General features: G+C 45.6%; 1 protein-coding gene across 5 annotated transcripts; it reads right to left on the bottom strand.

Moving 5' to 3' along the window:
- Positions 1-225: 225 nt before the first annotated feature.
- Positions 226-22,748, bottom strand: ZDHHC5 (zinc finger DHHC-type palmitoyltransferase 5). 5 transcript variants are annotated; one of them, XM_036859772.1, is made up of 13 exons: positions 22,474-22,748; positions 21,728-21,821; positions 18,225-19,419; positions 10,125-10,246; positions 6,063-6,220; positions 5,133-5,305; positions 4,875-4,977; positions 4,184-4,275; positions 3,623-3,755; positions 3,035-3,158; positions 2,495-2,607; positions 1,152-2,011; positions 226-720 (listed from the first exon to the last, which is right to left on the bottom strand). In XM_036859772.1, exons 3-13 carry the CDS (start codon positions 18,326-18,328, stop codon positions 555-557), a joined length of 2,148 nt encoding a protein of 715 aa, XP_036715667.1. In that variant the 5' UTR covers positions 18,329-19,419; positions 21,728-21,821; positions 22,474-22,748; the 3' UTR covers positions 226-554. The 5 variants fall into 5 exon arrangements, with proteins under 5 accessions (XP_036715667.1, XP_036715668.1, XP_036715663.1 ...); XM_036859773.1 differs by lacking the exon at positions 21,728-21,821 and adding an exon at positions 17,460-17,535; XM_036859768.1 differs by lacking the exon at positions 21,728-21,821.
- Between the last annotated feature and the right edge of the window lie 1,013 nt (positions 22,749-23,761).

Raw genomic sequence — 23,761 nt, 5'->3', positions numbered from 1 at the left:
CTTCAATCGATGTCTCCCCTCTTTTCCTGCTGGTCTGAGGAACAGGAAGAGTAAAATGCCCCTCCTTATACATATCCCTCCCTCATTTTCCCATCCCAGGATAGATATATAATTTCTTTGATATTTATTTTATATATATATATATATATATATATATATATATATATATATATATATATGTACACACACACCTGGTAACGCAGAAGAGGAAAAAAATAGAATCCGTAACAATAATAAAAAAAATTATTTCTGGTTTAAAAATGATCTGGTTCCCTCCAGGGCGAGCAATTGCACAAATGTCCACTGAGTCTGGTCCAGGGGTTAAGGAAGGGAAAGGTCTTAAAAGGTGAAGGGGGTTGCTACCCCAGTCTCAGGGCCCCAACTCTCCAACTCCCCAACCCCACTGCATTTTATAAAATGTCCTCATCCTCTTGGAATCGGTTGTTTAAAAAATGTCCATGCAGGGGAGGGGAGCCCCTTGAGGAAAGGAAGGTGGCCACCTGGGGCCCTTTGGTGTAGGCGCAGAGGTGTGGGGGAGGGGAGCTGCCCAAGGCTCACACCGAAATCTCATAGGTGGTGCCACCCACCCCTGACACCTTCTTGACTCCTCCCCTTGTGGGGCTACTGAGAGGTGGCTGGCCTGGGCCAGGGGAGGCTGAGCCTATATTCTTGGGCTGCCCGTTGGTTTTGCTGTAGGCGGTCTTGAGCTGTACTTCATCTCTGGGAAGAAAAGAAGAGAGAGGTGTCAGAAGTGGGACACACAACACCGAAAAGGGAGGTAGTTTAAAAAGTTAAGAGAAAAAAATGTGCTTTCTACATATATACTTTCTTATACAAAGATTCCCTTTTATTTTACTGCCCTGCTTACAAGCATCCTGATTCCCTCTCTCCTCTACTTATTCCTTTCACTCTCAGGCAAATAAATTACATTTTAGGAAGACAGAACTAAGAAAAAAGTATTAATCCTCAGTCTCTTAACAGGAATAGCCCATGAAGGCAGCTGGAGTAAAAGTGAAAATGAAGGGCTATCTTACAAGCAGGATAACCCTGGGTCCACTTGCACTAAAATGTACAAGTGAAGCCCTGATACCTTCTGCAGGGCAGTACGCTACTTTTAAGTCCATTGGGGGCCAGGATGGACTAATACTTACTTGGGTGTCAGTAATGGCTGCAAGGCCACTTCCTCTGTCTCAGAGACACCAGATGGGGCTTTTTGGCTGCTGTAAGACATAGATCGGCCCACGTAGGGGGCAGTTGGGCCTGGTTCAGGGGACCCTAGTCCCCGGCCCCTTAGCCCATCTGGCTTGCCAAAACGGGGGGCAGCTGGGCGTCCCAGTGGAGTCTTGCCCAAGGGTGATCTCTTCGAATCATCTGAGGAGGAACTAGTACGAGGGGCATGGCCTGAGCCTGGTGTTGACTGGATGCCTGAGTCCCCCAAGCCTGGTTCTTCCTCGCGGCTTGGGAGTGGGGGTGACTGGCGTAGCAGCTTCTCTCGTTCCTGGAGGGAGGCCACAATATGGCGCGACAGGTTGTCGTACCGGACTGGTGAGGGCTCTCGGTGCGTTGGGCCGGTTGGCACCAAACGTGGGTGCCTCTCGGCTTCCCGTTGCTGGGCCAGCCGGGCTGACAGGAAGGGAGAGGTGTAGCCTAAAGGTGGGTCTGGCTCAGGCCCTGCCTGCACGGACTCAAAATCAGGGCTGTCTGAAGGAGTGAGCAGACTGTCGTAAGATAGGCTTCCATTACGTGTCTGGTTGGCCAAACTCTTATAGGAGGTGGAGGTTGTGCCCTCTGAACGGATGGACTGCAGCTGGCCCAGCTCAAAGCCTGTGCCCTGGGCTGACTTGAGGCTGGAGGAGCGAGAGCCACTGGACAGTGGATCAAAGTGAAAGCTTTTGCCAAAGGTGGGAGAACGGAAGCTCTCTGGCTCCAGGCTCGGCTCTGAACGGTAGCTGGGATGACGGCTGCTCTCCGCAATTGAGGTTGGCTCCTTCAGGCTGTCCCCACGACTCAACTGAGGGAGAAAAGCAAAGCAGGTTCTTAGTGCTCCTCCTCTTGTCCCCTCTTGGGACACTAGGCCCCAGAGCCCAAGGAGGCAGTCAAAAACAGTATTTGTTATGTGCCAGCAATATGCTTAGAATTTTCACATGCATTATCCTGTTTAACCCCTAAAGTAAATCTGTAAGTAGGAACAAATAGTATCTCATTTTAAGATGCAGGAAATGGGGCTTAGAGAGGTTAAGGAACTTCTCTGTGATGGCACAACTGGGTTTTGAACTCAGATCTGACGCTGTAATCAATGCTTTTATCTATTATGTTACCGTGACCTCTCTTGGATGAAGGACAAACTGTCAACGCTATTACTAAGCCAACAATTAGTAAAATGCCTTTGGTTTTCTTCTCTTCCCTCTGCTTCTTCCTTCCCTTCTCCCAATCTTCTTTTTCCCAGAACAGCTGGCACACATGACAACCCTACTTCTCAGAGAGCACTCAGTACCTTGGCGCTGGAAGAATGAGGCATGGCGGCTGATGTACTGCTGCTACTGTAGCCCGGCCGGTACTTGTACATGGTAGGGGTTGGGGGGCTGTCCTTGCCCAAGAGGCTGCTCTCTGCAGGAAAAAAGGCCCAGGGGGCACCACTTTACAAGCTGTTCTCTTAACCTGGCTAGAGTTCGTTAAAGTACAGGGGGAGAACAAGGTAGGAAAAGATATACCAAGCAAAGGAACATAATGATTTTGCTGAAATCAAGACTACAGACTCATACCAACCCAGAACACAGAGTGAGTGACTGTACCAAACAGATCCCAGAATGTTCTCTGGTCTGTCCGGATGCTGACAGTACACACAGACACACAGACATGTCCAACTCACTGCCAATAGCTAACTGTCATCCCCTTTCTCCCGCTGTCCAAAGAAGTGGTTCAAGTACCACTTGCTGGGTTTTCTCAGTCACAACATAAGCATCATCTCCCAGCCCTTGCCTGTGTCATCTCCACAGCTAACAAATAACATTCTCACTCCTGCTTCTGCCCTTACCCTCATTAGTAGCCAGGCTGAGGTGTGTCCGTAGCCCCGCGTAACGGCTCAGGTCCGGCTTAGGAGGGGGTGGAGGTTCAGCATCTGCAGACTGGCTTTCTGTTATCTCCAAGCTTCCTTTAGACTGGATAAATGAGGGAAAATCAGATTTGGAGAACTGAGCGTTAGGGCAACTCAAAGTATGAAACTGGTGTAAGAGGGGCACTGGGGAGTCATCACATACTTCTGAACTGGAATTGGAAGACAGGACACAGATCAGTCTGGGGACGGTTTTGGAGAAAGAAAAGCTTTCAACAAGGGTTTCATTCTGTCACTTACTTATTTCCACCAACAACTACTTGTTGAGCTCCTACCATCTATAAGCTGCTATGTTAAGTCCTATGAAGACATGCAAATGAATGGACTAAATTTCTACTGTCAATGAACTTACAATCTAATGGGAAAAAGAAGATATGTGTTTAAGTAACTTTAACACAAATCAGAAAGTGATAAATACTATAAGAGAGATGTAAACAAAGCAAGTTTCCATCTCTTTGCCATGGGTGAGATTCCCCAAGTTACCTAGCTTTACTTCCCTAAATTCCTCACCTTAGTTCTCCTCAGCTCTCCCTGGATGCCATTGTCCATGATCTTCACAGTTATCTGCCCATCTGACACTTCTGGCCGAAGGAAGGGTGGTCTGATTACAACTGTCTTCTCTTTCTTTGGTCTCCCCAAATACCTGAGTGTCAAGAGTGAGAGGGCTTTCATTCATTCATTCATTCGTTCGTTCCAAAATATCTAATGGTTGCCTACCTTGTGTAGAGCAGTTTTACAAATACAAGAAACAGTCCTACCAGGCCAGGGAAAAGATCAGCATTGAACTGATTTCTTTGATTCTATGAAGAACAAGAACAACAGCAAGACCAGGCCTATGGGCAGATACACCTAGCTCAAGGTACTCTGGAGTAAATCTCATCCTCAGTTCTCCAAAGAGAGTAACATAATATCTAAAGAATACAACTGAACTCACAGGGTCCATTAGAGTGCCTCTCCCTTGTAGGCACTTCCCATTCTAAGAGAACCCTCCCTAAAAGGCAGCCAGAATAAACCCAAAGAAGACAAAAGTTTTAACCAAGGGTGAACACTAGAGCAAAGGGGTAGGTGTACCTGGGTGCTGGGGAACTGCAGAGTACACGGCTGACATTGTTACAGCAGCCATTAGTGAAGGGGTTCACACCTCCCCGGAATTTACCCGTAACCTAGAGGGAGGGAAAAAGGACCAGGTCAGTCAAAAAATGGGACCTTGACCTCCAAAAGCCAAAACACAAATCAATGACAAATTATTGTGCACCCACTGTCTGGGAGATATAAAAATGAGTAAAATACAGTCCTACCATAAGGAAGCTTATACTTGTGACGACTAAGAATGGGAACTCCAGAGTCAGGGTCATCAGTTCAAATTCTGGGTCCACTTCATGGTAGCTATCTGACCCTAAACATCAGTTTCCTTATGTAAAATGGGGATAAATAGCTCTCTAAATATTGAAAACTAAGATAACATACGTAAGAATAAGTAAGGTTAGCTATTGTTATGGGCACAAAAATAAATGTTTTCCTTTAAGCAGGACTGTAAGCTTCTTGAGGGCTGGCCCAGGTCTTTCACTGTTTCTATTAGCTCAGAGCCTAAATCGACCAGTATACAGCAGACATTCTATAAATGTTTGTTAACTAAGAAGTGGCCCGTCCTCATGCTTACGTGAGGAACTTGGACACCTCATCATAAAAAGCAGACACTAACTAGAGGGCCAAGAGACACATGCCCTGCTCTCCAGGGATCTCCCGTCACTTCTCCCCATACCTGTTCATTGGTTGTGCGTCCCCTAGCCACCAGCACCACGTGAAATCCCGTGAGGCCAGCTACTGGGATGAAGAATAAGCCAGCCACACACATCACTGCCATTCTGAAGCCAGACAATCAAGGAGAGCAGAGCAACGTGGTCTCGCCTTCCCCAGCCCATGCTGTAGCCGCCTTCCCTCTGACCCTCACTGCCACCGGACTCAACTTTCTCCATTCTTCCCCCTCCCAGTCCCGCAACCCACAGGCCTTGAAGGATACGTGACAGCCGTGCGGACCCCTGAGAGTTCCTCCATGTGGTAGAGGACATAAAGGAGGCCAAAGCCAAACACACCCATAATGTGGGCTGTCAGGGAAAGGAGGAAGAGGAAGAAATAACGGTAGTTCCGGCGACCAATACAGTTGTTCACCCAGGGGCAGTGATGATCAAATTCCTAGGAGCAAAATGAGACAGACTGAGCGGCATCCTTGGACCATGGCACTAGATCATTTCTGTCAAGCAGAACAAACAGCAGAACTTAAGTGTTTCTTTTAATAATCTGTCATCATGTTCACCATTTAGTTACAAAATTTAAAAACAGTTCATGCAGTTTATCTTGCTCTATCAATCTATAAGGAAGACGTTCCAGAGGCTGGTCGAAGGCCAAGGCCACCTCTCAAAGTTTATCCTATGTGACCAAGGAACTCTGAGACGTACAAATGTAAGAGGCTTTGCAGAAACATTAAGATTCATGAAAAAAGAGGCTTGGAAGAAAAATCTGGCAGGCAACTGCTTACAGTTAAGTAAAAATGCACTGAAAAAAGGGTTAAAAATAAAAGACAAGGAATGCAGAAGAAAGCAATATAATTGTAAAATTTGAATGCAACAGCATGATGAAGTGGAAGGAGTGGAGAACACTAAGCAGGTCAAATAACCGAAAAGATGAGCCAAGGGATGGAAGGCTGGAGCTATGACTAACGGTGCTGGGAAAGCCTATGCCTACCCACTTGGGCTCCCTCCTGTAACAGAGTATTTATGCTCTACCTCTCATGTGTACCTCGTTGCTAACACTTTGTGCCAGAGCTAGAACACAGCCCAGGTAGTCAGGGCTATATTTTCATCCATGGCCAAGAATCCACTGGATTCAATTCTTATTCTGTGGGTAGGAAGAAGGTAACTTAGGTTCAGCTTACCCCACCCAGAGTTCTTACCTCCACACAGTTGTCACAGACGCTGCAGTGGGAACATCGAGGAGGACGGTAGAAGCGGCAGGTGGCACACCATTTCATGCGCACCTGGATGCCCTTGATCTCCACTGTTTTGTAAAGGGGAGCTCTGAAGTCATCTTCCTTGTCTTCATCCTCTTCAGCTGTAGAGAGTAAAAGTTAATGAAAAAATGACTATGCTAGAACTGTACTAGGCACTAGGGATGCAGTGATATTTAAAATATGGCCTCTGCCTTCGAGGAATTCACAGTCTAATGGTGAGAGAGACTAGGAACTAGTAACTCTAATACGGTGAGATCAGCTCTATATACAACACTATGGAAACGCAGATGAGGAAGCAATTTATTCTACACTGGGAAATGAGGTTTAAGAATATGACTCAGAGGTGGCTCTGATATGGATATGCTGATATTCTTGGTTTACATATTATATTTCAAAAGAAATAGACACTTTATATATCAAAGTACATCTATAATGAGTTTGCATAATAGTTCAGTATCTACAAGTACACGACTGAACTACAACAATCCGAAAGAGGAAGTAACGAACTAACATCAACCTTTTTTCCACACACAGACACCCTTGCCCAAAAGATCTTCCCCTAGTTCCCTATATACATTACAGTACTGTTTCTTGGCTGCAGACATTCTCTTTACCTGAATGCCCTTTCAATTTTCAGCTATCAGAAACTCACCACCCCACTTCAAAACTTAAAGGACATAATTTGCCTTCTCATCTATATAGTGTGCAATTTTCATTTTTTATTATTAATCTAAAAAAAATACCCATGAGAAGGAAAAATTAAGTAAGTGATGGTATAGGAATTAAAAGTTTTCAAATGTACTGACTTAGGGAAATGCTAACAATGTAAGTGAAAAAGTACAAGGTAAAGAACTGTACAAACAAAAAGATCCCATTTTGAAAACAGAAATAAAAACAGACACACATATATGTGCTACAGATTTATGGTATATATAAATAATATTGTATGTATAAATCTTCACAATATTGATTGGAAGGAAATATACCACAATATAACAGTAGTCATCTCTGGGCTGGGAAATTATAGGTGATATTTACCTTTTTTATACTTTCTATATAATGAATATTCACTACTTATTAAAATCTTTTTTTTTTTTTTTGGCGGATTCTTTTTTTTTTTTTTTTTAGAAATTTAGAAATTCACGTTCTTTTATTTATTTATTTATTTATTTATGACTGTTGGGTCTTCGTTTCTGTGCGAGGGCTTTCTCTAGTTGTGGCAAGTGGGGACCACTCTTCATCGCGGTGCGCGGGCCTCTCACCATCGCGACCTCTCTTGTTGCGGAGCACAGGCTCCAGACGCGCAGGCTCAGTAATTGTGGCTCACGGGCCCAGTTGCTCCGTGGCATGTGGGATCTTCCCAGACCAGGGCTCGAATCCGTGTCCCCTGCATTGGCAGGCAGATTCTCAACCACTGCGCCACCAGGGAAGCCCCTAAAATCTTTTTTTTAAAAAGTTTTTTAAAGGAAAAAAATTCAAATGCTACTTATATTGAAATATCTGATTCTTCCACACTATCATGTATCAGAAGTGAGCTCTTTCTCTTCTTAAAGTACTACAGTTCTTTGATTACTCTTTAAAGTTACCACAGTGTATTTATGTAAATGTCTTCTCTATCTTCCCTTCAAGACCGAGCTATTTGACCATCATAATAATCATCCCAAATGACCATATCATAATAATAAATATTTGATAAATGAACATTAAACGCTCATTAAAATAGCATCTTCCTTGGCTTTAGGGACTCAAAGCGCCTTTTGTTAATCTAAGCTTTGAAACAAAAGTCACCACGCACAGTGACACAGGCTTTGTGAGCACAATGAATTTCAGAAAAACCTCATCTCACTGAAGTTGCTATCCCAATCCCACCTGCCTCACTCTTACAAGGTAACTTCACATTTGAGAGAAAAATGAGATGTCATCAGTAACAACCATCATCAATTCTCTATCTCTTATCCCAGTAATGCTGGTTGGTCCTCACTCTCACCTCCTATTCCAGAAACAGCCTACTTCTGTAAGCATAACCCTTCCAGCACGCAGAGGAAAGCATCTCCTTCTTCCAGATGGTCACTCTTCAATTACTCTTTCATCACCTTCTGCTTGTCTCTTTTCTGGTTCCACCTCCTCATGCTATCAACATGCTAAAGTCTTCTGTATCATTAAACAAACAAACAAAACTCCTCCCTCTGCCCTAAGATATTCCATCTTCTTCCTTCTCTGCTTAACTTCCTGAAAGAATAATCTTAATACTCATTGACTCTGCTTCCTCATTTCCTATTCACTGCCTTCCAAACCGTTATAGTTTTGGTAATTTAACTGTCTCTCTCCCACATACATACATAAACACACTATTAAAGCCATTCTTGTTGGGAATTCCCTGGCAGTCCACTGGTTAGGACTCTGGTCTTTCACTGCTGGGGCCTGGGTTCAATCCCTGGTCGGGGACTAAGATCCTGCAAGCCATGTGGCCAAAAAAAAAACAACAATGAAAACAAAAACAAAAAACAACTAGTCTTGTGTGTGTGTTTTTTTGTTTTGTTTTGCTTTTTTGGCCGCACCACGCAGCACATGGGATCGTATTAGTTCTCAACCAGGGATGAACCCATGCCCCCTGCAGTGGAAGCGCAGAGTCTTAACCACTGGAACACCAGGGATGTCGCAAACTGTTCTTGTTAAGATCACTAATTTCTTAGTCACTAAAACAACGGGCAACTTTGAGTTTCCATACTATTGGACCTAATTTCTGATATTGCCAACCATCAGCTACTTCATGAACTTTCCTTGGTTCCCACTTTGTCCGGTTTATCCTCCTACTAACTTTTCTTGCTCAATCCCTCTTCAGTGGCTCCTCCTCCTCATTATTAAAATGTCAATACTGGTCAGGCTGACTTTCGTTCTTTCCTAATCTCATTCTACTTTCTCTAGAAAATCTTAACGCCTGTTGGCTTCAAATACTACATGGCTGAGGACTCTGCCATGAGTCTGACTACTCAACTGCCCACGGGTAACTACCTGAATGATCCATTAAGTATCTCAAATTCAACGTGTCTAAGATGCTCTGTCTTCCCTCCAAACCCACTCAACAGTCCTATAACTTGGGTCTTGGTTTATAAAGAACCAGCATACAACCTATCTTTCAGGTGAGGAACCTTGGAACTACCCTAGACAATTCCTTCACCCTCTCACTCTCCCCTAGTAAGCAATTAGTAATGAAAAATTCTGCTGGGTCTACTAATGAAAAATCTGTAAACCCAGCTTTGAATTCAAGTTCTCATCTGGTCTGCATTATTGCAATAGCCTCCCAAAAGGTATCTGTACATTCTTATAAGAATTATTATTGTAAAAGGAAATGTGATCCTGTGATTCCCCCAATTAAAGACGTCTTGCTGTCCGAAGGAAGAATTATAATCTATCTAATTTCGCACATAAAGTCTTTTACACTTGGCTCTGGTTTATCTCTTGCCCCTTCTGGCCCCACCATGCATTCTAACTTCCACCCACTGAATTCTGCATTTCACAGCTACAATTCTGTATATGCTGCTTCCTCTTCCTAGAACGCCTTTCCCTTCCATCCTCTACTCGATAAAGTCCTTCCTACCTATCTTCAGCAGCATTTCCCCAATTTATCTGGGCAGATATAAGTGCCCCTTTTTCTAAGGTCTCAGAGAACCTTTTTCATGCTTCCATTACAGTTTGTTATCACACTGTCACTCTCTAATTCATCTTAGATAGTATCAAAACTAGCAACAATGCCCAACCCATGTGCTCGAAATAAATTTCTGCTGAATGAGTAACTGAAAATCAAAGAGTTGGGCCAAAGTGGATCAGATGCCTAGAAGTTATGACATATATTCCTAAGATCCTGACTTGCTTTTCATCATTAGACTATAAAAGTATCCCCAAACCCAAGACTCCTAAGGCCCCAGACCAAATGTATAAATGTCCAAAAATCATTCTTTTTCAAAGGCAGTAAGATATTTCCAAGAGAGAGGAGGGAGATCTTACCTCGAGGGAAAATCCCTGGGTCCATGAAGGTGGCCATGCTGAAGTTGGCCAGCACAAAGAGAAAAACAATCGCATTGTAGATGGGCACTGCAGGTGACACGTAGAGGCTTAGTCCTGGACAGCTGCACAGATAATAAAGAAAATGAGGGGCTGCCTCTAACACTTTGGACACCAACCATATAAAAAAATCTATAAAGATTCAGGGACTTCCCTGGTGGTGCAGTGGTTAAGACTCCATGCTCCCAATGCAGGGGGCCCGGGTTCAATCCCTGGTCAGGAAACTAGATCCCACATGCATGCCGCAACTGAGAGTTCGCATGCCACAACTAGGGAGCCAGCGAGCTGCAACTAAAGACCCAGTGCAACCAAATAAATAAATATTAAAAAAAAAAAAAGATTCAGTCCCCATACCTATATATAAATCTTGTGTGGTTCACCTTTGAAGTCTCAAATTATCTTTATCCTTCCCAACAAGTGGGTCTAGTTTCCCACAGAAATACTCATTTTAGGACTTCCCTGGTGGTCCAGTGGTTAAAAATCCGCCTGCCAATGCAGGGGACACACAGGTTCGATCCCTCGTTCAGGAAGATCCCATATGCCGTGGAGCAACTAAGCCCGTGCGCCACAACTACTGAAGCCCGCGTGCCTAGAGCCTGTGCTCCGCAACTAGAGAAGCCACCGCAATGAGAAGCCCGTGCACCACAATGAAGAGTAGACCCCGCTCGCCGCAACTAGAGGAAGCCCGCATGCAGCTACAAAGACCCAGCGCAGCCCAAAATAAATAAATAAATACTCATTTTTGATCAAGGTACAAGACTCATAACCCTTTGCACTAAAGTCTGTGTTCCTCAAATTCATTCTTACCTCGTGGATCTTTCCACATGTTTTGGACTCTGTCCTTACCTCCTTTTAACCAGGCACAAGAGCTAGGGACTAAGTATGTAACTGACACCAGCTGCATTCCCTTCTCTGGAACAGCCTGAGGCTTCTGGACCCCAGCCATGCCCCACTGACCTGCACATTCACCCAAAGCATGGGACACCACCTGCCTCTCTGGCTTCTCTTCCCTCCTCCCAGCTGGCTCTGAACTACTCTCAACTGCCTAAAGTCTCTCCAGATACATTATACATCAGAAACTCCTGAGAATTTTATTCAACTAGAGGCTAGTTCTCAAGGTAAAGAAAAGGAAACCACTCACAGGTAAGGAAGGATACCAAGACACAGGACTAGACCCCAAGATGAATAAATGAAGCAGAAGAGTGGAGGAGGAAAAAAAAGGGAAGATATCAGACCAAAGCAGCCCCAAATCCTGCAGGAAGAAGAAACTGGCCACACATATCCAATATTCCACAGGGTTCAAATCAAGAGATATGCTTTAGGTAACTTTTCCTTGACAAAATAGTGACCTAGTCCAGGATTAAGCTCAGTTTCTGTCAGGATATATGTCTCAGGAATGCTGCAAGAGCTCTCCCTTTCTCTGAAGATGGTTCCTGGGAGCTGGAAGTGTCAAAAGAACATCTGATGTGCTGCTTGCTTGGTCAGTGGTATCAAACACCCTCTCTCCTGTCTCAGCTCAGGAAGAACTTCCCATAACAAGACAGTGGCTAAATACCCTAATCTGCTTTGTGGCTGAGAACTTAATCTCCAGAATTAGGCCAGCATCTGTCCTTGTTCCCTTTATCTAGACCAGCGGAAGGAAAGGAAGAGTTCCCTGAAGGAAAGGAAGAAGGGGCCAGGAGAACAAGACAGCAAATGACTCCGGAGAATTAATCCACAGCAGTCCTGGATTCTGTTGAGAGGTGATCTGTCTCCATCAAAATAAAAAGCACAGGGCTTCCCTGGTGGCGCAGTGCTTAAGAATCCACCTGCCAATTCAGGAGACACGCACGGGTTTGAGCCCTGGTCCGGGAAGATCCCACGTGCCGCGGAGCAACTAAGCCCGTGCGCCACAACTACTGAGCCTGTGCTCTAGAGCCCACGCGCCCAGAGCCTGTGCTCCGTAGCGGGAGAGGCCACCACAATGAGAAGCCCGCACACTGCAGCGAGGAGTAGCCCCTGCTCGCCGCAACTAGAAAAAGCCCACACGCAGCCACGAAGACACAGTGCAGCCAAAAATAAATAAATTTTAAAAAATAAAAAGCACAGCCCTGAATAGTGATTCAGGACAATTCAAAAGAACTGAGCTCCTCAATGAAAAATAAACTAATGATAAAAGGTAAAACTGATTGTCACAAAGCATCTCACAAGTCTTTACCAGCACCATCTATTTATTCAAATTCCATTTAGCCGTTCATTAAAAAAAAAAAATTTAAGTAAATATTTATGATGTGCCAGGCTTTTTAGATAGTAATTATCAATTAACTCTGCTTCTCTTTATGGGTCAGTACATAATTGGGAGACAAAATAATGAAGCTAGAGCGCAGGGAGTGATTTCAAGGAAAAAACAGACCTTCAGTCACAGCTCTAGTTTTATTCTACCAAAGTCTCCTATGGAAGCCTCTTCCTCTGGGGGTTCTTTCATTCAAAAAAGATGTCCCCGTACCTTGGCAGGGTTTGGGGTGGAATACAAGCAAGAAGGCAAGAGCCTTTACACAGCCCCACCCAAAGCCTCCTTGCGAGGGAGGGAGAGAAACTGAAACCCAGTCATCCAGGTCAGAGCGCCTCCCTAGTACTTAGCTGTCACTTCAATTTCCACCCAGGGACGAGGAGAAAGGGTGACTCACTTGACTCCTACAGCCTGGGAAGATAATTAGAAGGGAAAAAGAAATGAAATCCTTAGAACACTGAGGTGTCCGTGATTTAAATGTCTCATTCCTAGAATTGGCTACGTGGCCTCTTGAGCTTCTGAAAAAATAAGGGTGCCTCCATCTCTGAGGGAAGCTAAGGTGAATGAGAATGAGACATCAGCCCCCTTGCAGGCCCAGATGTCAATCTTTCTGACCCCATTCTTTCTCCAGTTTCTGCACTTCCAAACAAAGCAAATCACTCCATTTCTTGGAAAACCTGCCAATGACCTGCCCCTGGATAATGAACTTTACCCCTACAACCTTCTTGATATCAACCCATCCCAGCTGAAGTGTGTAACTCTAGAATCAAGTTCCAGTATCTGTTGCCAAAATAAAGCCTACCCTCACAGTGGCAGTATCTGGAAATAATGCAAATAACTCAACTTCACAGGCAACAGCCGCTCCTAGATTCAAGTCAAAGACCATTGCTTCCAACCTGAGCACTCTGAGGGAACATCCCACCAAGGAGAGGCCTGTGAGATCAAAGCCTGCTCCTGCCGTATCCCACATTCTGCTTGGCTTCAGGAGAGGCTTGCCGTTGCTACAGTACTTTGCCAGATTCCTAAGTGACCACCCCAAGTGGCCCATCTGAATCTGTGGCCTTTGATGGACGGAGACGCGGGCGGAGCTGAGGAGCTGCTGGGGCTCGTCCTTAGCCTATGGGAATAATCACAGAGCTCCAAAGCAGAGGGCGTGGCTGTAGCCCAGAAGGCTGGCTGACTCACCGACGAGACTCCCAAACCTACACCATCCCAGGGAGAACAGGTTCTTCTGCCCGTCCCTTTAGCACTCCTGTTTTCAAGGCCAAATAAAATTGGGAGAGTGGGTTTCAATACCCACACTCCTGCACATCTGTTTCCTAGCCCTCTCTAACTCTGCCCATTATTAAAAAATGGATAAGTTCCTGGTAAGAAAAATAAAGTAGGAGTCAAGAAGCTTTGGATTTTAACCCTGTCCTGATCAATGCTTTGCTATTGTAGCCTTAGGTAATTCACAGGAAACTCTCCAAGCTTGTTAGGTCAGCTACCTAATACAGGTACGAGAATGGAGGAGACAATGTCTGAAATGAGCCTAGAATTCTTTTTAAACCAGCTGGTTTAATACTGAGCATTCATGGGATAGAAGAAACAAAAAAACCCACATTATTAACTATCTCCATCATCATCAATTATCATTCCAGCTCCACCTTCATCGCTAACTCCACTTCCTCTCCTCTGAACTACTAGATTCAAGAATATTTAACAACAGAGGCACTTCGCTCCTAAAGAACAGGTCTATGCATTCCTCCCATGCCTAGCACATACTTTGACTATGTGTATGAACATGTGTGACTAGTGTTCTTTGGTGATGAGGCAAGGCTAGAATGAATATCCCACTTCTTGCCCCTGGGGATCCTCAAGATTCCACAGGAAAACAATCTCTCCCCTTCTAGTGGATAAATTTCTCGTAAAAGACTTGATTTGTCCTGTCTTACCAGACTTTCAAGCAGCTGAGTACAAGATATAGGACTTGGGCACTTATTCCTGGGTGAGAATACAACGTGGGAAAGAAAAGAACAAACACTGCTCAATTAATGCCCCAAATCATGAGGCTGCTCCCACTCAAATCAGGTGCTAGCACCTCTGCAGTCATGAAAAAAAAGGGCCAGAAGGGAGAGTCACTGAGGTTGCCCAACTCTGTGGATGAAATGCTTGAGAGGGGATAGAGGCAGAAACTGTAAAGGAGAAAGCTCTTTCATGGATGGGACACTGGAAAGACCATCATGGATTTCTGGACAACCCTGACTTATCCTTCCCACAGAGGATCACTTGCAGCGGAGACTTCACCCCCATGTCCTCCCCATCAATTTTATTTTAAGATTTTTTTTTTTCGATGTGGACCATTTTTAAAGTCTTTATTGAATTTGTTACAATATTGCTTCTGTTTTATGTTTTAGTTTTTTGGTCGCGAGGCATGTGGGATCTTAGCTCCCCAACCAGGGATCGAACCCGCACCCCCTGCATTGGAAGGCAAAGTCCTAACCACTGGACCGCCAGGGAAGTCCCCACCTCATCAGTTTTAGAAACAGATATATGGGAAGCTAGCTGACTTAACTCACAGCTCAAGGAGACTTTAGGGGATACAATTCTGCGATTTATTTCAAATGGTATTGCCAGGAGCCCTAAGAAGGTCTCAGGGGTCCCCAGGAAGGCAAAGAGGAGATACCCAGTGTCTGGGCCTCTATGCACCAGCCTCACTTGAACCAGAGCAGCCCTACTCTGACATTTTAAATATTGGGGTTCCCCAGAAGATCTCATTTGGAAAAAAAAAGGTCATATTGCTTAAATCAACTGCTCTAGGTCAACTTCCTCATTACACACAGAAGAAAGAGGTCCACAAAGGTTAACAGACTTTACCAAAATCAGCTTGCCCCAAACTGCTTATTCCTCTCACCTGGCACTGCCCCCCCCCTGCCAATCACAAAAGGAGACTAAACTAAGCCAGATGAGGGTCCAGGCCCGTTATCTTAAATGCAGTGTCTATTACCTAATGGGGACCAGGAGAGTTACTTTAGCACTCTCCTTCCCAAATAGTGAAAAGAGAGAAGAATTAACACAGGTTCCCCAATAACTCCTGCCTAGTTTTAATACTGGACAAATCCTATAAATGAGAGGGACGGGGTCAGAGGGGGAGACCTCAACTGTTCTATTCGAGTTTCTCTGGGGCAGAGGAGGATCACCATTTTTTTGATGACGAAACCCAACTGATAATTTCTGCTCGTAGCCTTCCCTACTTGACAAAGAAACACGGAGGGTAAATTGCTTCTAATTAGTGGAAGCCCACATGCCTCCACTAATTATGTCTGCCAGCCCAAAGGGCTCCTCCTCCTCCTCCCAGCCCTATGGGTCCCAAAGTAATTCTCACCCGGGGTTTATACTGACGTAAGAACAGACAGTTGTAGCCTAGTGAAGAGAACAGGAGGATGACAAAGTAGCTACAGATTTAAGGCCCCAAATAGGAGCTGGTTCAAAAAGAGCCTTCCTCTTGTCTCTATTTGAAACCAGTCATTCTTTTTTAGGTGGTGTATGGTTTTAAACAGAGAACTGAACATCAAAAGGGACAGAACAGCTCTGGAGAACTGTGGTACCTCAGCCCAGGTGTATACTTGCAGAGGAACTGATACGGTCAGATGGCGAGGAAGAGATGAGAATTTCAGAGGTACCAAGAGCTAGGTAAGATAAACAGGGTATTTATGTTTCCCCAGAGTGGACAGGGGAAAGCCCAGGGAGGAAAAGACAGCCCAGAAACGTGTCCTGAGGAAACTGCCAGGGAGAACTCTAGCTAAGACTTAAGGCTCTTCTACCTTTGGGTTAGAGGCAGTAATTCCAAGTAAGAGTCAATACTGTCCTCCAAAATTCTTTGTCCTAGGGCTGAGAGACCATGGAATAAGGAGGGCCCCATACTCTTCTAGCATCAGGCAATGGGGAAGTAGGTTAAATAGCTTCAACTATCAGTTGAGAAAATGTCTATGTCAGGACAACTCTTTGTGGCAAAACTGGTATAACCAGCCAAACACTTCAGTGGTTCCAGATTAGCAAATTAAGAACAAGGTTTCTGCTTGTCCAAACTCAAGAACAGATGGGTTGAAAGAAAAACCACTTAGCCAGTTCCCCAAATTTCCTAACTTCCCGAAGGCTTTGCCTCTTAAAGGAAAACAGACCCTCCCCAATTAAGCAGGTCTAAGGGTGTCAAATTGGTGTTGTACTTATCCCTCCTGACACAGCACCACAACAGCTACAAAGATACTAAGATCCCATGTAAATGTCCCTTGGTTAAAATGCTGATTCCACTTAGTGGTCATAAGAGCAGAAACCAAAACAAGTCTGACACTGAAGACTCACTCCTCCTTAAGGGTAGGAGTGGAATCCTTGAGGGTTTCAACAGGTATGCTCAAGCTGAAGAGCTGGGGGCCAAAGGATCTATGACTTCTACTCTTTAGAGGAAGAGGTGGGAAGCAGGATGATGCCCATACCTTAGATAATAGATTCACTCTTGCCTTGTTTAAAAACTAAATAGGAAAACATCGTATTTACTTTACTTTTGCGTTATTACTCTTTTGGCCAAACGACCCATAGTTTTTAGAATTCCTTCTGGCATCAGAAGCTCTGTTTGGGTGGAGGTGGCGGGTGCCCCTTCCCTCCTATCTCAGAGTTAATTTCTGCCTGTACCACAGCAACTCCTGCTCATTCATCCTTCAGTGACTCCAAACTGCTTCTATTCCCTACCACGTCAATTCATTCTCTTCCTCTTGCCGGCAACCTCACACTGGCTCTAAACAGCACCCACCATTAGGTCTGAGCCTGAATCACAGCAAAGTGAACTCCCCAGAAAATCTAGCCTGCTCTGATTGTTCCAAGAGCTACAACTGGAACACTAACTCAATGACTCAACAGTTTAAGGCTCAGAAGCCTGGTACTTGTTAATTTATAAACAGGTAACGGCAAAGACGCTTGCCAGATAGTCGACAGCTGAAATACCAGGGAAAAGGAAAAAGATGTAAATCACTCACGTCTCCTCCAGTAACAAGCAGCTGAACAAAGGCTGAATATCCTAAGTGGGAAATCTTTCGACACCAACTGTTTTTCCTAATAGGACCAGGGAATGGGAGAAATGACTGTCATTCCCTTCAGCAGGAACTAACGTAAAGGAAGCCTTCTAGAACTCTCTTCCTAAATAAAACTTGCCCTTTCCCAGTGGCCTTCACTTCTCCAGCCTTCGGCTCTTAAGAATACAGAGAAAACCATCTGAGTAACACTAAGAGCCAAAAGCATCTCATTGGTATACCTTGGAAATCAATTCTGAAATTCTCTAGTACTCCCAGTTCCCACAGTCTCAAATCTAAGCTTCAGATATCCTGGGGAACAGCCACTACTTTTTGAAAAACCTTTCATCTAGTCCACTTCTCTCACAGAACTGACTGCTTAGGCTGCTGCAAGACTCTCCGGTGATTCCCTCCCGTTTCCTTCCTAGTGCAGAATCATCTAACGATGAAGCTGGGTAGGAAAATACGAAGACATCTGTGATTTCACAGGAAGGGAGGCAGGGGAAAGTAGAGGAGTCAGCAGAGTAAAATTCCTAACAAGGTCGAGAGGGTAGGCCTGTTCTTACGCTTCTTGCCACATCTCTGGGATCTGGATTTACCTGTATCAGACCTCAAACTCTCCCAGTCCCTTGCCTTTGCAAGTAAGTAGCCAAACTCAAGAGGAAAAATACCCCCTCGCCTCCCATGGAGCTCCTCCACCCCCGCCCATAGCACCACTGGGAGAAAACTCACGTAAAGGCAAAGAAGAGGGTCGTAGCTCCCACTAAGAAGATGGCGGCTGCCGAGACTGGAACATACTTGCTGGGTTTGAATCTCTTTCCAGACTCCGCGGGCATGTTGGAGCTCTGATGGAAGATCTGCCCTGCCGCATAGCCCAGGCCCACACAGCGGCAGAACAGACAAGAAAATGGGATGAGGGAGACAACGGCCAGAAGAGTACAGAAGGAAACCAGGGAAGCAGAAAATTTAGAATTATCACCCTTCCCCCTCCCAAATAAAACCAAAGGTCAAAAGATCTCAAATGAAGGAAAGCACATGGGAGGGGGAAAGGTGATTCCAAATGATGAATAACTACCTCCCCAGAACAAGGCAGAAGGAGAGATTAAGAACCACAACTTGTACAGTTTAAAAACTGGAGACAAACAGTAGGCCGTACACATGAAAATGGCTGCAGGTAGAGAACATGGGCAGTCAGACAGATCAAGGAACAGCTCATGGAGGGAGGAGAGTCTTCAAAAGGAAAGAAGGGGAGGATATCAGGGTAGGACGGAACACTCCAAGCAAGGAAAAATTCTTCGGAGGAGATACTACAGAACCTCCACGACTACCACACTTCCACAAAATGTGAGCGGCACCTAAAGGAGGTGTTTCTATTTCAATCCAAGAAGGAAACTGGTGCCCCTTCCAGCTTTAAGGAGAAGCCGTTTTTACTGCAGTCTTTGTCCCTTTCAGGCAGTTTTCTCAATGCCACCACTCCCACACCTTGACTTCAGGGCTTGTAGTCTGGCAATGGTGGTTTAATTTTATTTACTTTCTCTTGATGGTTAAAGCTGGGCAGCAGCTGTTACAAGGTTGAGTTGTAAATCCTTTTCTTTGAAGCGGGAGGGAAAACAGAGAGAGAGAGAGAGCACACGCAAGCTTGCCTGTCTTCAGTCTCTTGTTATTCCCAAACCCTTTAAGGGCTCCTTTTCCTATGGAGTTCATGCAAAACTAAAGGGAAACATAAAATCCCTGAAGCCATGTTCTTCCCAATAAGCAAAATAAGATGAAGAAATCAATTCCACTCGATGATACTTTTAAAAGCCACTGCGGATGAAAGCAAAGTTCCAAAGAGGTCCCTGTTTCCAGGTCAGTCAATGTCTCTGATCTTTCTTCTTCAATCTTGGGCTTTCTGGATGCAGAGTTCAGCTGTGTTACAGTGCCTCACCTGGAGAAAAACAAATACCTTTATCAGAGAAATTTTTTCATGGCATTTCTTAAGACCAGCAAGGCTAAAACCCCACAAGCTACTCTGTTAAAAAGTGCCTTTTGAAAGAAAGATGGTTTTCTACTTCATTATGTGTATGTGGGAAAGGACTGTGAATTAGGAGGACAATGGGTTCAGAATTCTTCACTCTTCTAAGTCCTCTTCATATTGAAAAGAGAAAAACATGGCTTCAGCTGGCCTAAGGTCATCAAAGAACTAGCTCTTGACACAGATGGGGCCCATCTCACCTGACACATATAGGCAGTAACAAATACCAAGAATATCAAAATCTAAAAACAAACAAAGGCACAGCAGTGAAGGGCAGTCCTAGAAAAGAGACTTGTCTTTGAACAAAGAGAATATTTATTGCTACAATGAAAAAAGAAAAAAGTAGGACAAAATTAGGACAGTCTCATTTCCTTTCTGTGTATGTCTCTCTCACTCTTACCCTTCTATACTTTTTAGTTATAACCTTAAAGAGGCAAAAGCTGAATTTTTGGTCTTCTGAAATAACTGATGAAAGGACCTGGATGAGAAATGTCCCTGCACTGAAAGGTGAGATGCCCTCTATGAGAAACTGAGTCAACAAGGGGAGGGCTGGTCTTTTTCTTCCCAATTCAACAGTTCTCTATTCCTACATTGGCCTATTAGGAAGTCAACTGAGCCCCACCTTCCCTGATATGATTAAAAATAACAATTATTTCTGTTGATGGTAGTAGCAAAATAACATTAGCACTTTGGATTTTATAGGATGCTTTTCTTCCAGTGATCGCAAAGCATTTAACTCATTATCTGGTGACACAGTTCCTTATCCTACTCGGTAAAATTGAAGGCTAGAGAACGCCTGAGGCCATTCCACTGAATGACTTGAGCAGTCAGGTTCAGAACCCAAGAGTTCACAGGCCCCTTTGCCGACACAAACCCTTTCTACCTCTTTCTCATCCACTACACTACCTGCTCAGTGATGACAGCTTGGAATCTGCAGACCAAAAATTTTACTTAAGGTTTTTTTCCACCTAAGAGGAGTAATAGCTTCCTTAATTCCAAAGGCTGAAATTAAAATACCAGAAGTTTTGAATAGTGAAATATGAATGTACCCTGGAATTTAGCACTTCCTCTCTTTTCTGTGGCATGAAAGGCTAAGGTGCCTTCCTTCAAGATTCATTCATTCTCTCTCTCTCAAAAAAAAAAAAAAAAAAAAAAAGTTTTAGAGAGCCAAACAGCATTATTAGAATAGATTGATTCCTACAGGAATCAAAGCCCAACTTTCTGAATTTAGGCTTAAGTAACTTTGTTAACAATGCGAAGCAAATTCTTGCTTTACAGACAACACTATTAAAGTAAACTTGCCCCTCAAAACCCCAAAGATTAGAGAAGATGGAAAATTGCACTGCTTATATTTTATCTAGCGTAGGATATCATTTAAACACCATATATGATTTCAGATTATATTTTCTGACAGGAGAAAAGTCACATGGGCTAATACTGCCAAAGTAATTCAGAGTCATAAAAGGCCACAGCATCTAGGGAGTACAATACTGGGAAACAAAAGATATCAGTGTCTCAGATGTTTAGGGGATATGCATTAGAAGTGACAAGACAAAACCTAAGAATGTATTGGGTATAATAAAGATGCACCAAGGCTTAGCAGAAGGATGTACTGTGGGTAGTAGGGATGAGACTGCAGGGTGAGCGGGGTTCATCAGAGCCAGCAGTCGGGATTCATACCAGTAGGAGAAAGGTGTACAAGGATGTGTCTGACACATTTCAGGCTTAATCTATGCAACAGGAATATGTATATATAAAACAAACTACAGAATATGTGGTTTCAAGCTTTAACAAAGGTTCAATACAAGTACCTCCTTAAAGGGATAAATGGACATGGCAGCATGACTGAGAGCAAAAGTACTGTTTGTTGAAATAAAGTGGTATAATAGTATAATACAGTAAATCTGAACACAGTTATCAACGTTTCATGGAATAATCCACATGTCAAGATACTGGCTGAAGAGTCAAACAGAAGCTTAATATGGGTATTATCATCTTATACCAAGGTACCGAAGTACATGGCAATATAAATCTTGTAAGTATTTAAAGAACGGGTGATAATGAATACTCTGAAGAGATTTAATATAGTACAAAGGGATACTGGGATAAAAGGATAGAGATGCGAATATAAGGTCAACCTAGACAAGATGGCATTAACCAGTAAACGAAAAATCCAAGGCAGAAAAATGGTCTAGAGTATAACGTATAAGTGATCCTACACCTTTCATAACGTTGTCACTTTCTTACTTCTCATTTCAATGTTTTCATGCGGCCAAGTGGGTAAAACACTTTCTGCCCTGTCCCATAACAGATTCCTATAGGTAAAAAAATGGCAAATATATTCGAGTTCCCACTTGTAAAAAGTACGAAGTACTAAAAGCGTGGAGCTCCCGGCTGGTGGGAGTAGGGGAGGAAGAGGACGGATGCGAAAGAACAGGTAACAGCATGAGGCTTGAGCCAAAATAAGTATCAGAAAAATGGGGCGAGGGGACCTGAAACGCAGGGAGGGAACAGCACCCAGTCCCCAGCCCGGAGCCGGGGCACTGAGAAACACCGTATGGGGCAGGGCTGGCCGAGACAGAGAAGACGGAATCCGCGGCAGCAGGGCCCACTGGGGCTGCGGGAGCAGGCTGCGGGAGGCGGCAGAGCCTCGGGGTGCAGGGCCGGGGGCGGAAGGGGCGGCGGCTGGGCGCCGGGAGCGGAGGGACCGGGGTCCCGAGCTAGGATCCGGCGGCCCGACACTAACCCGTTCTGAGCCCCGGCAGCCGTGGATCCCCGGCCTCTACTCGTCGTCCGTTTCCGGGGCCCAAGGGTCCCGCCGCAGTTGGATGACCCGGCCCGGGGGAGGAATGGGGCCTCAAGCCACCTCCCCCTCCTTGGTCCCCCTTCCCTAGAGGTCACTCTCCCCTCCCACCTTCCTGGCCCGGCACTTCCGGTTCCGCAAGGACCCGTGTCCCCGGCACTCACCCCCGGCACGGTTCCCGTTACCGCTGCCGTCGTAGTCGCCGCCGCCTCTCAGCAGCGCCGTCCGGCCTCTGAGAGGCAGCGCGCGGCCCCCGCACGCTCCACGCCCGCCCCGCTCCGCGCGCTCCCGCCCGGCGTCGCTCGTCTTCGAGCCGGCGCGCGGCCGCTGCCCTCAGTGCCGGGTCTCGAGCCCTCCCAGCGTTCTCATTGGCTCCCTGTCCCGGGCGCGCGCGACATCTCGCGCGGGGCACGTTTCTCTCATTCATGCGGCTCGCGCCGCCGCGCCCGCCCCCGCTCACTCTCCCATTCACCCATAGCCCCCACCCCAACGCCGCTCTAGGGCGTGCGCGCGCACCCCGGCGACCGCGGCGACCTCGCGGCCTGATTGGCTGCAGGAGCACAGCGCCGTACCACGCAAGAAAACGAGAACGCGCGCGCAGGGCCGTCTGGCTCCGCAGGCAACCGGGAGAAGAGTGTGGGCGTACTGCGCAGGAGTTGGAACTGGGGAAATGGCCGAGCGAATATTCCTTTTTCCTGCCTCCTGCTTTCTACCCGTCCTGAATCGATGCAGAAATCCTCAGAAGTAAAAAATAATTATATGTGTTTACTGAAAGTACTCAAGAACAAGCAGCTACCCTTCCGAATTCGCCAACCCCCCCCTCCAATAAGTATGGTACAGTCTAGACAGGCTTCTGGCGTAACCAATTATCCACTGGCCCCAGCGTCTTCCTGCTTCAGCCCCTTCATGCATTGGCCAACGGTTTGGCCACTAAATAGCCCTCCCCCAATCCCTCCCCCCTTTTTGGATGGCGAAAACTTTATTTAAAACCATCTTTATGGAGCAGTTCTCAGTCCGACGAGTTCCCTGGTACCAGCAGAATCCCAGGATAATGGAAATGTCTGGGCTGTGGCTTCCGCAGGGAGGGGCCGCAGGGACTAGAAGAGTCAGTTGGGGGCCGAAGCTCCTGCCTAAGGCACGGGAGGAATGGGAAGGAGAGCGGCCGCGAGCCGTAGTGCCAACCGTGGAAGGAGGCGCAGGGAATGCGCGCTGAGGCGGTGGCAGCCCCCTGGAGTGAGAGCCGGCTGTTGGCTCCGCTTAATTCCCTTAGTGTTTCACCGCAACACAAAGGCTGGACGCCCCCAAGCCTAACCTCTCCCAATCCGGGAATACAGACAGGAAGGAAAAGTTTCTCTAGAAGCTCCAGTCCCTGGCGAGCTGCTGGCCAGGTCTACGTAGATCACAGCGCCACATTTTGCCCTAATTAGCCCAACATAGCTGCGAACCCAAGAG

The sequence above is a fragment of the Balaenoptera musculus genome, chromosome 8 (genome assembly GCF_009873245.2).
Source record: "Balaenoptera musculus isolate JJ_BM4_2016_0621 chromosome 8, mBalMus1.pri.v3, whole genome shotgun sequence".
Classification (NCBI taxonomy): domain Eukaryota; kingdom Metazoa; phylum Chordata; class Mammalia; order Artiodactyla; family Balaenopteridae; genus Balaenoptera; species Balaenoptera musculus.
Note: the sequence above shows the minus strand (reverse complement) of the source record. Positions and strands in the feature narration are given on the sequence as shown.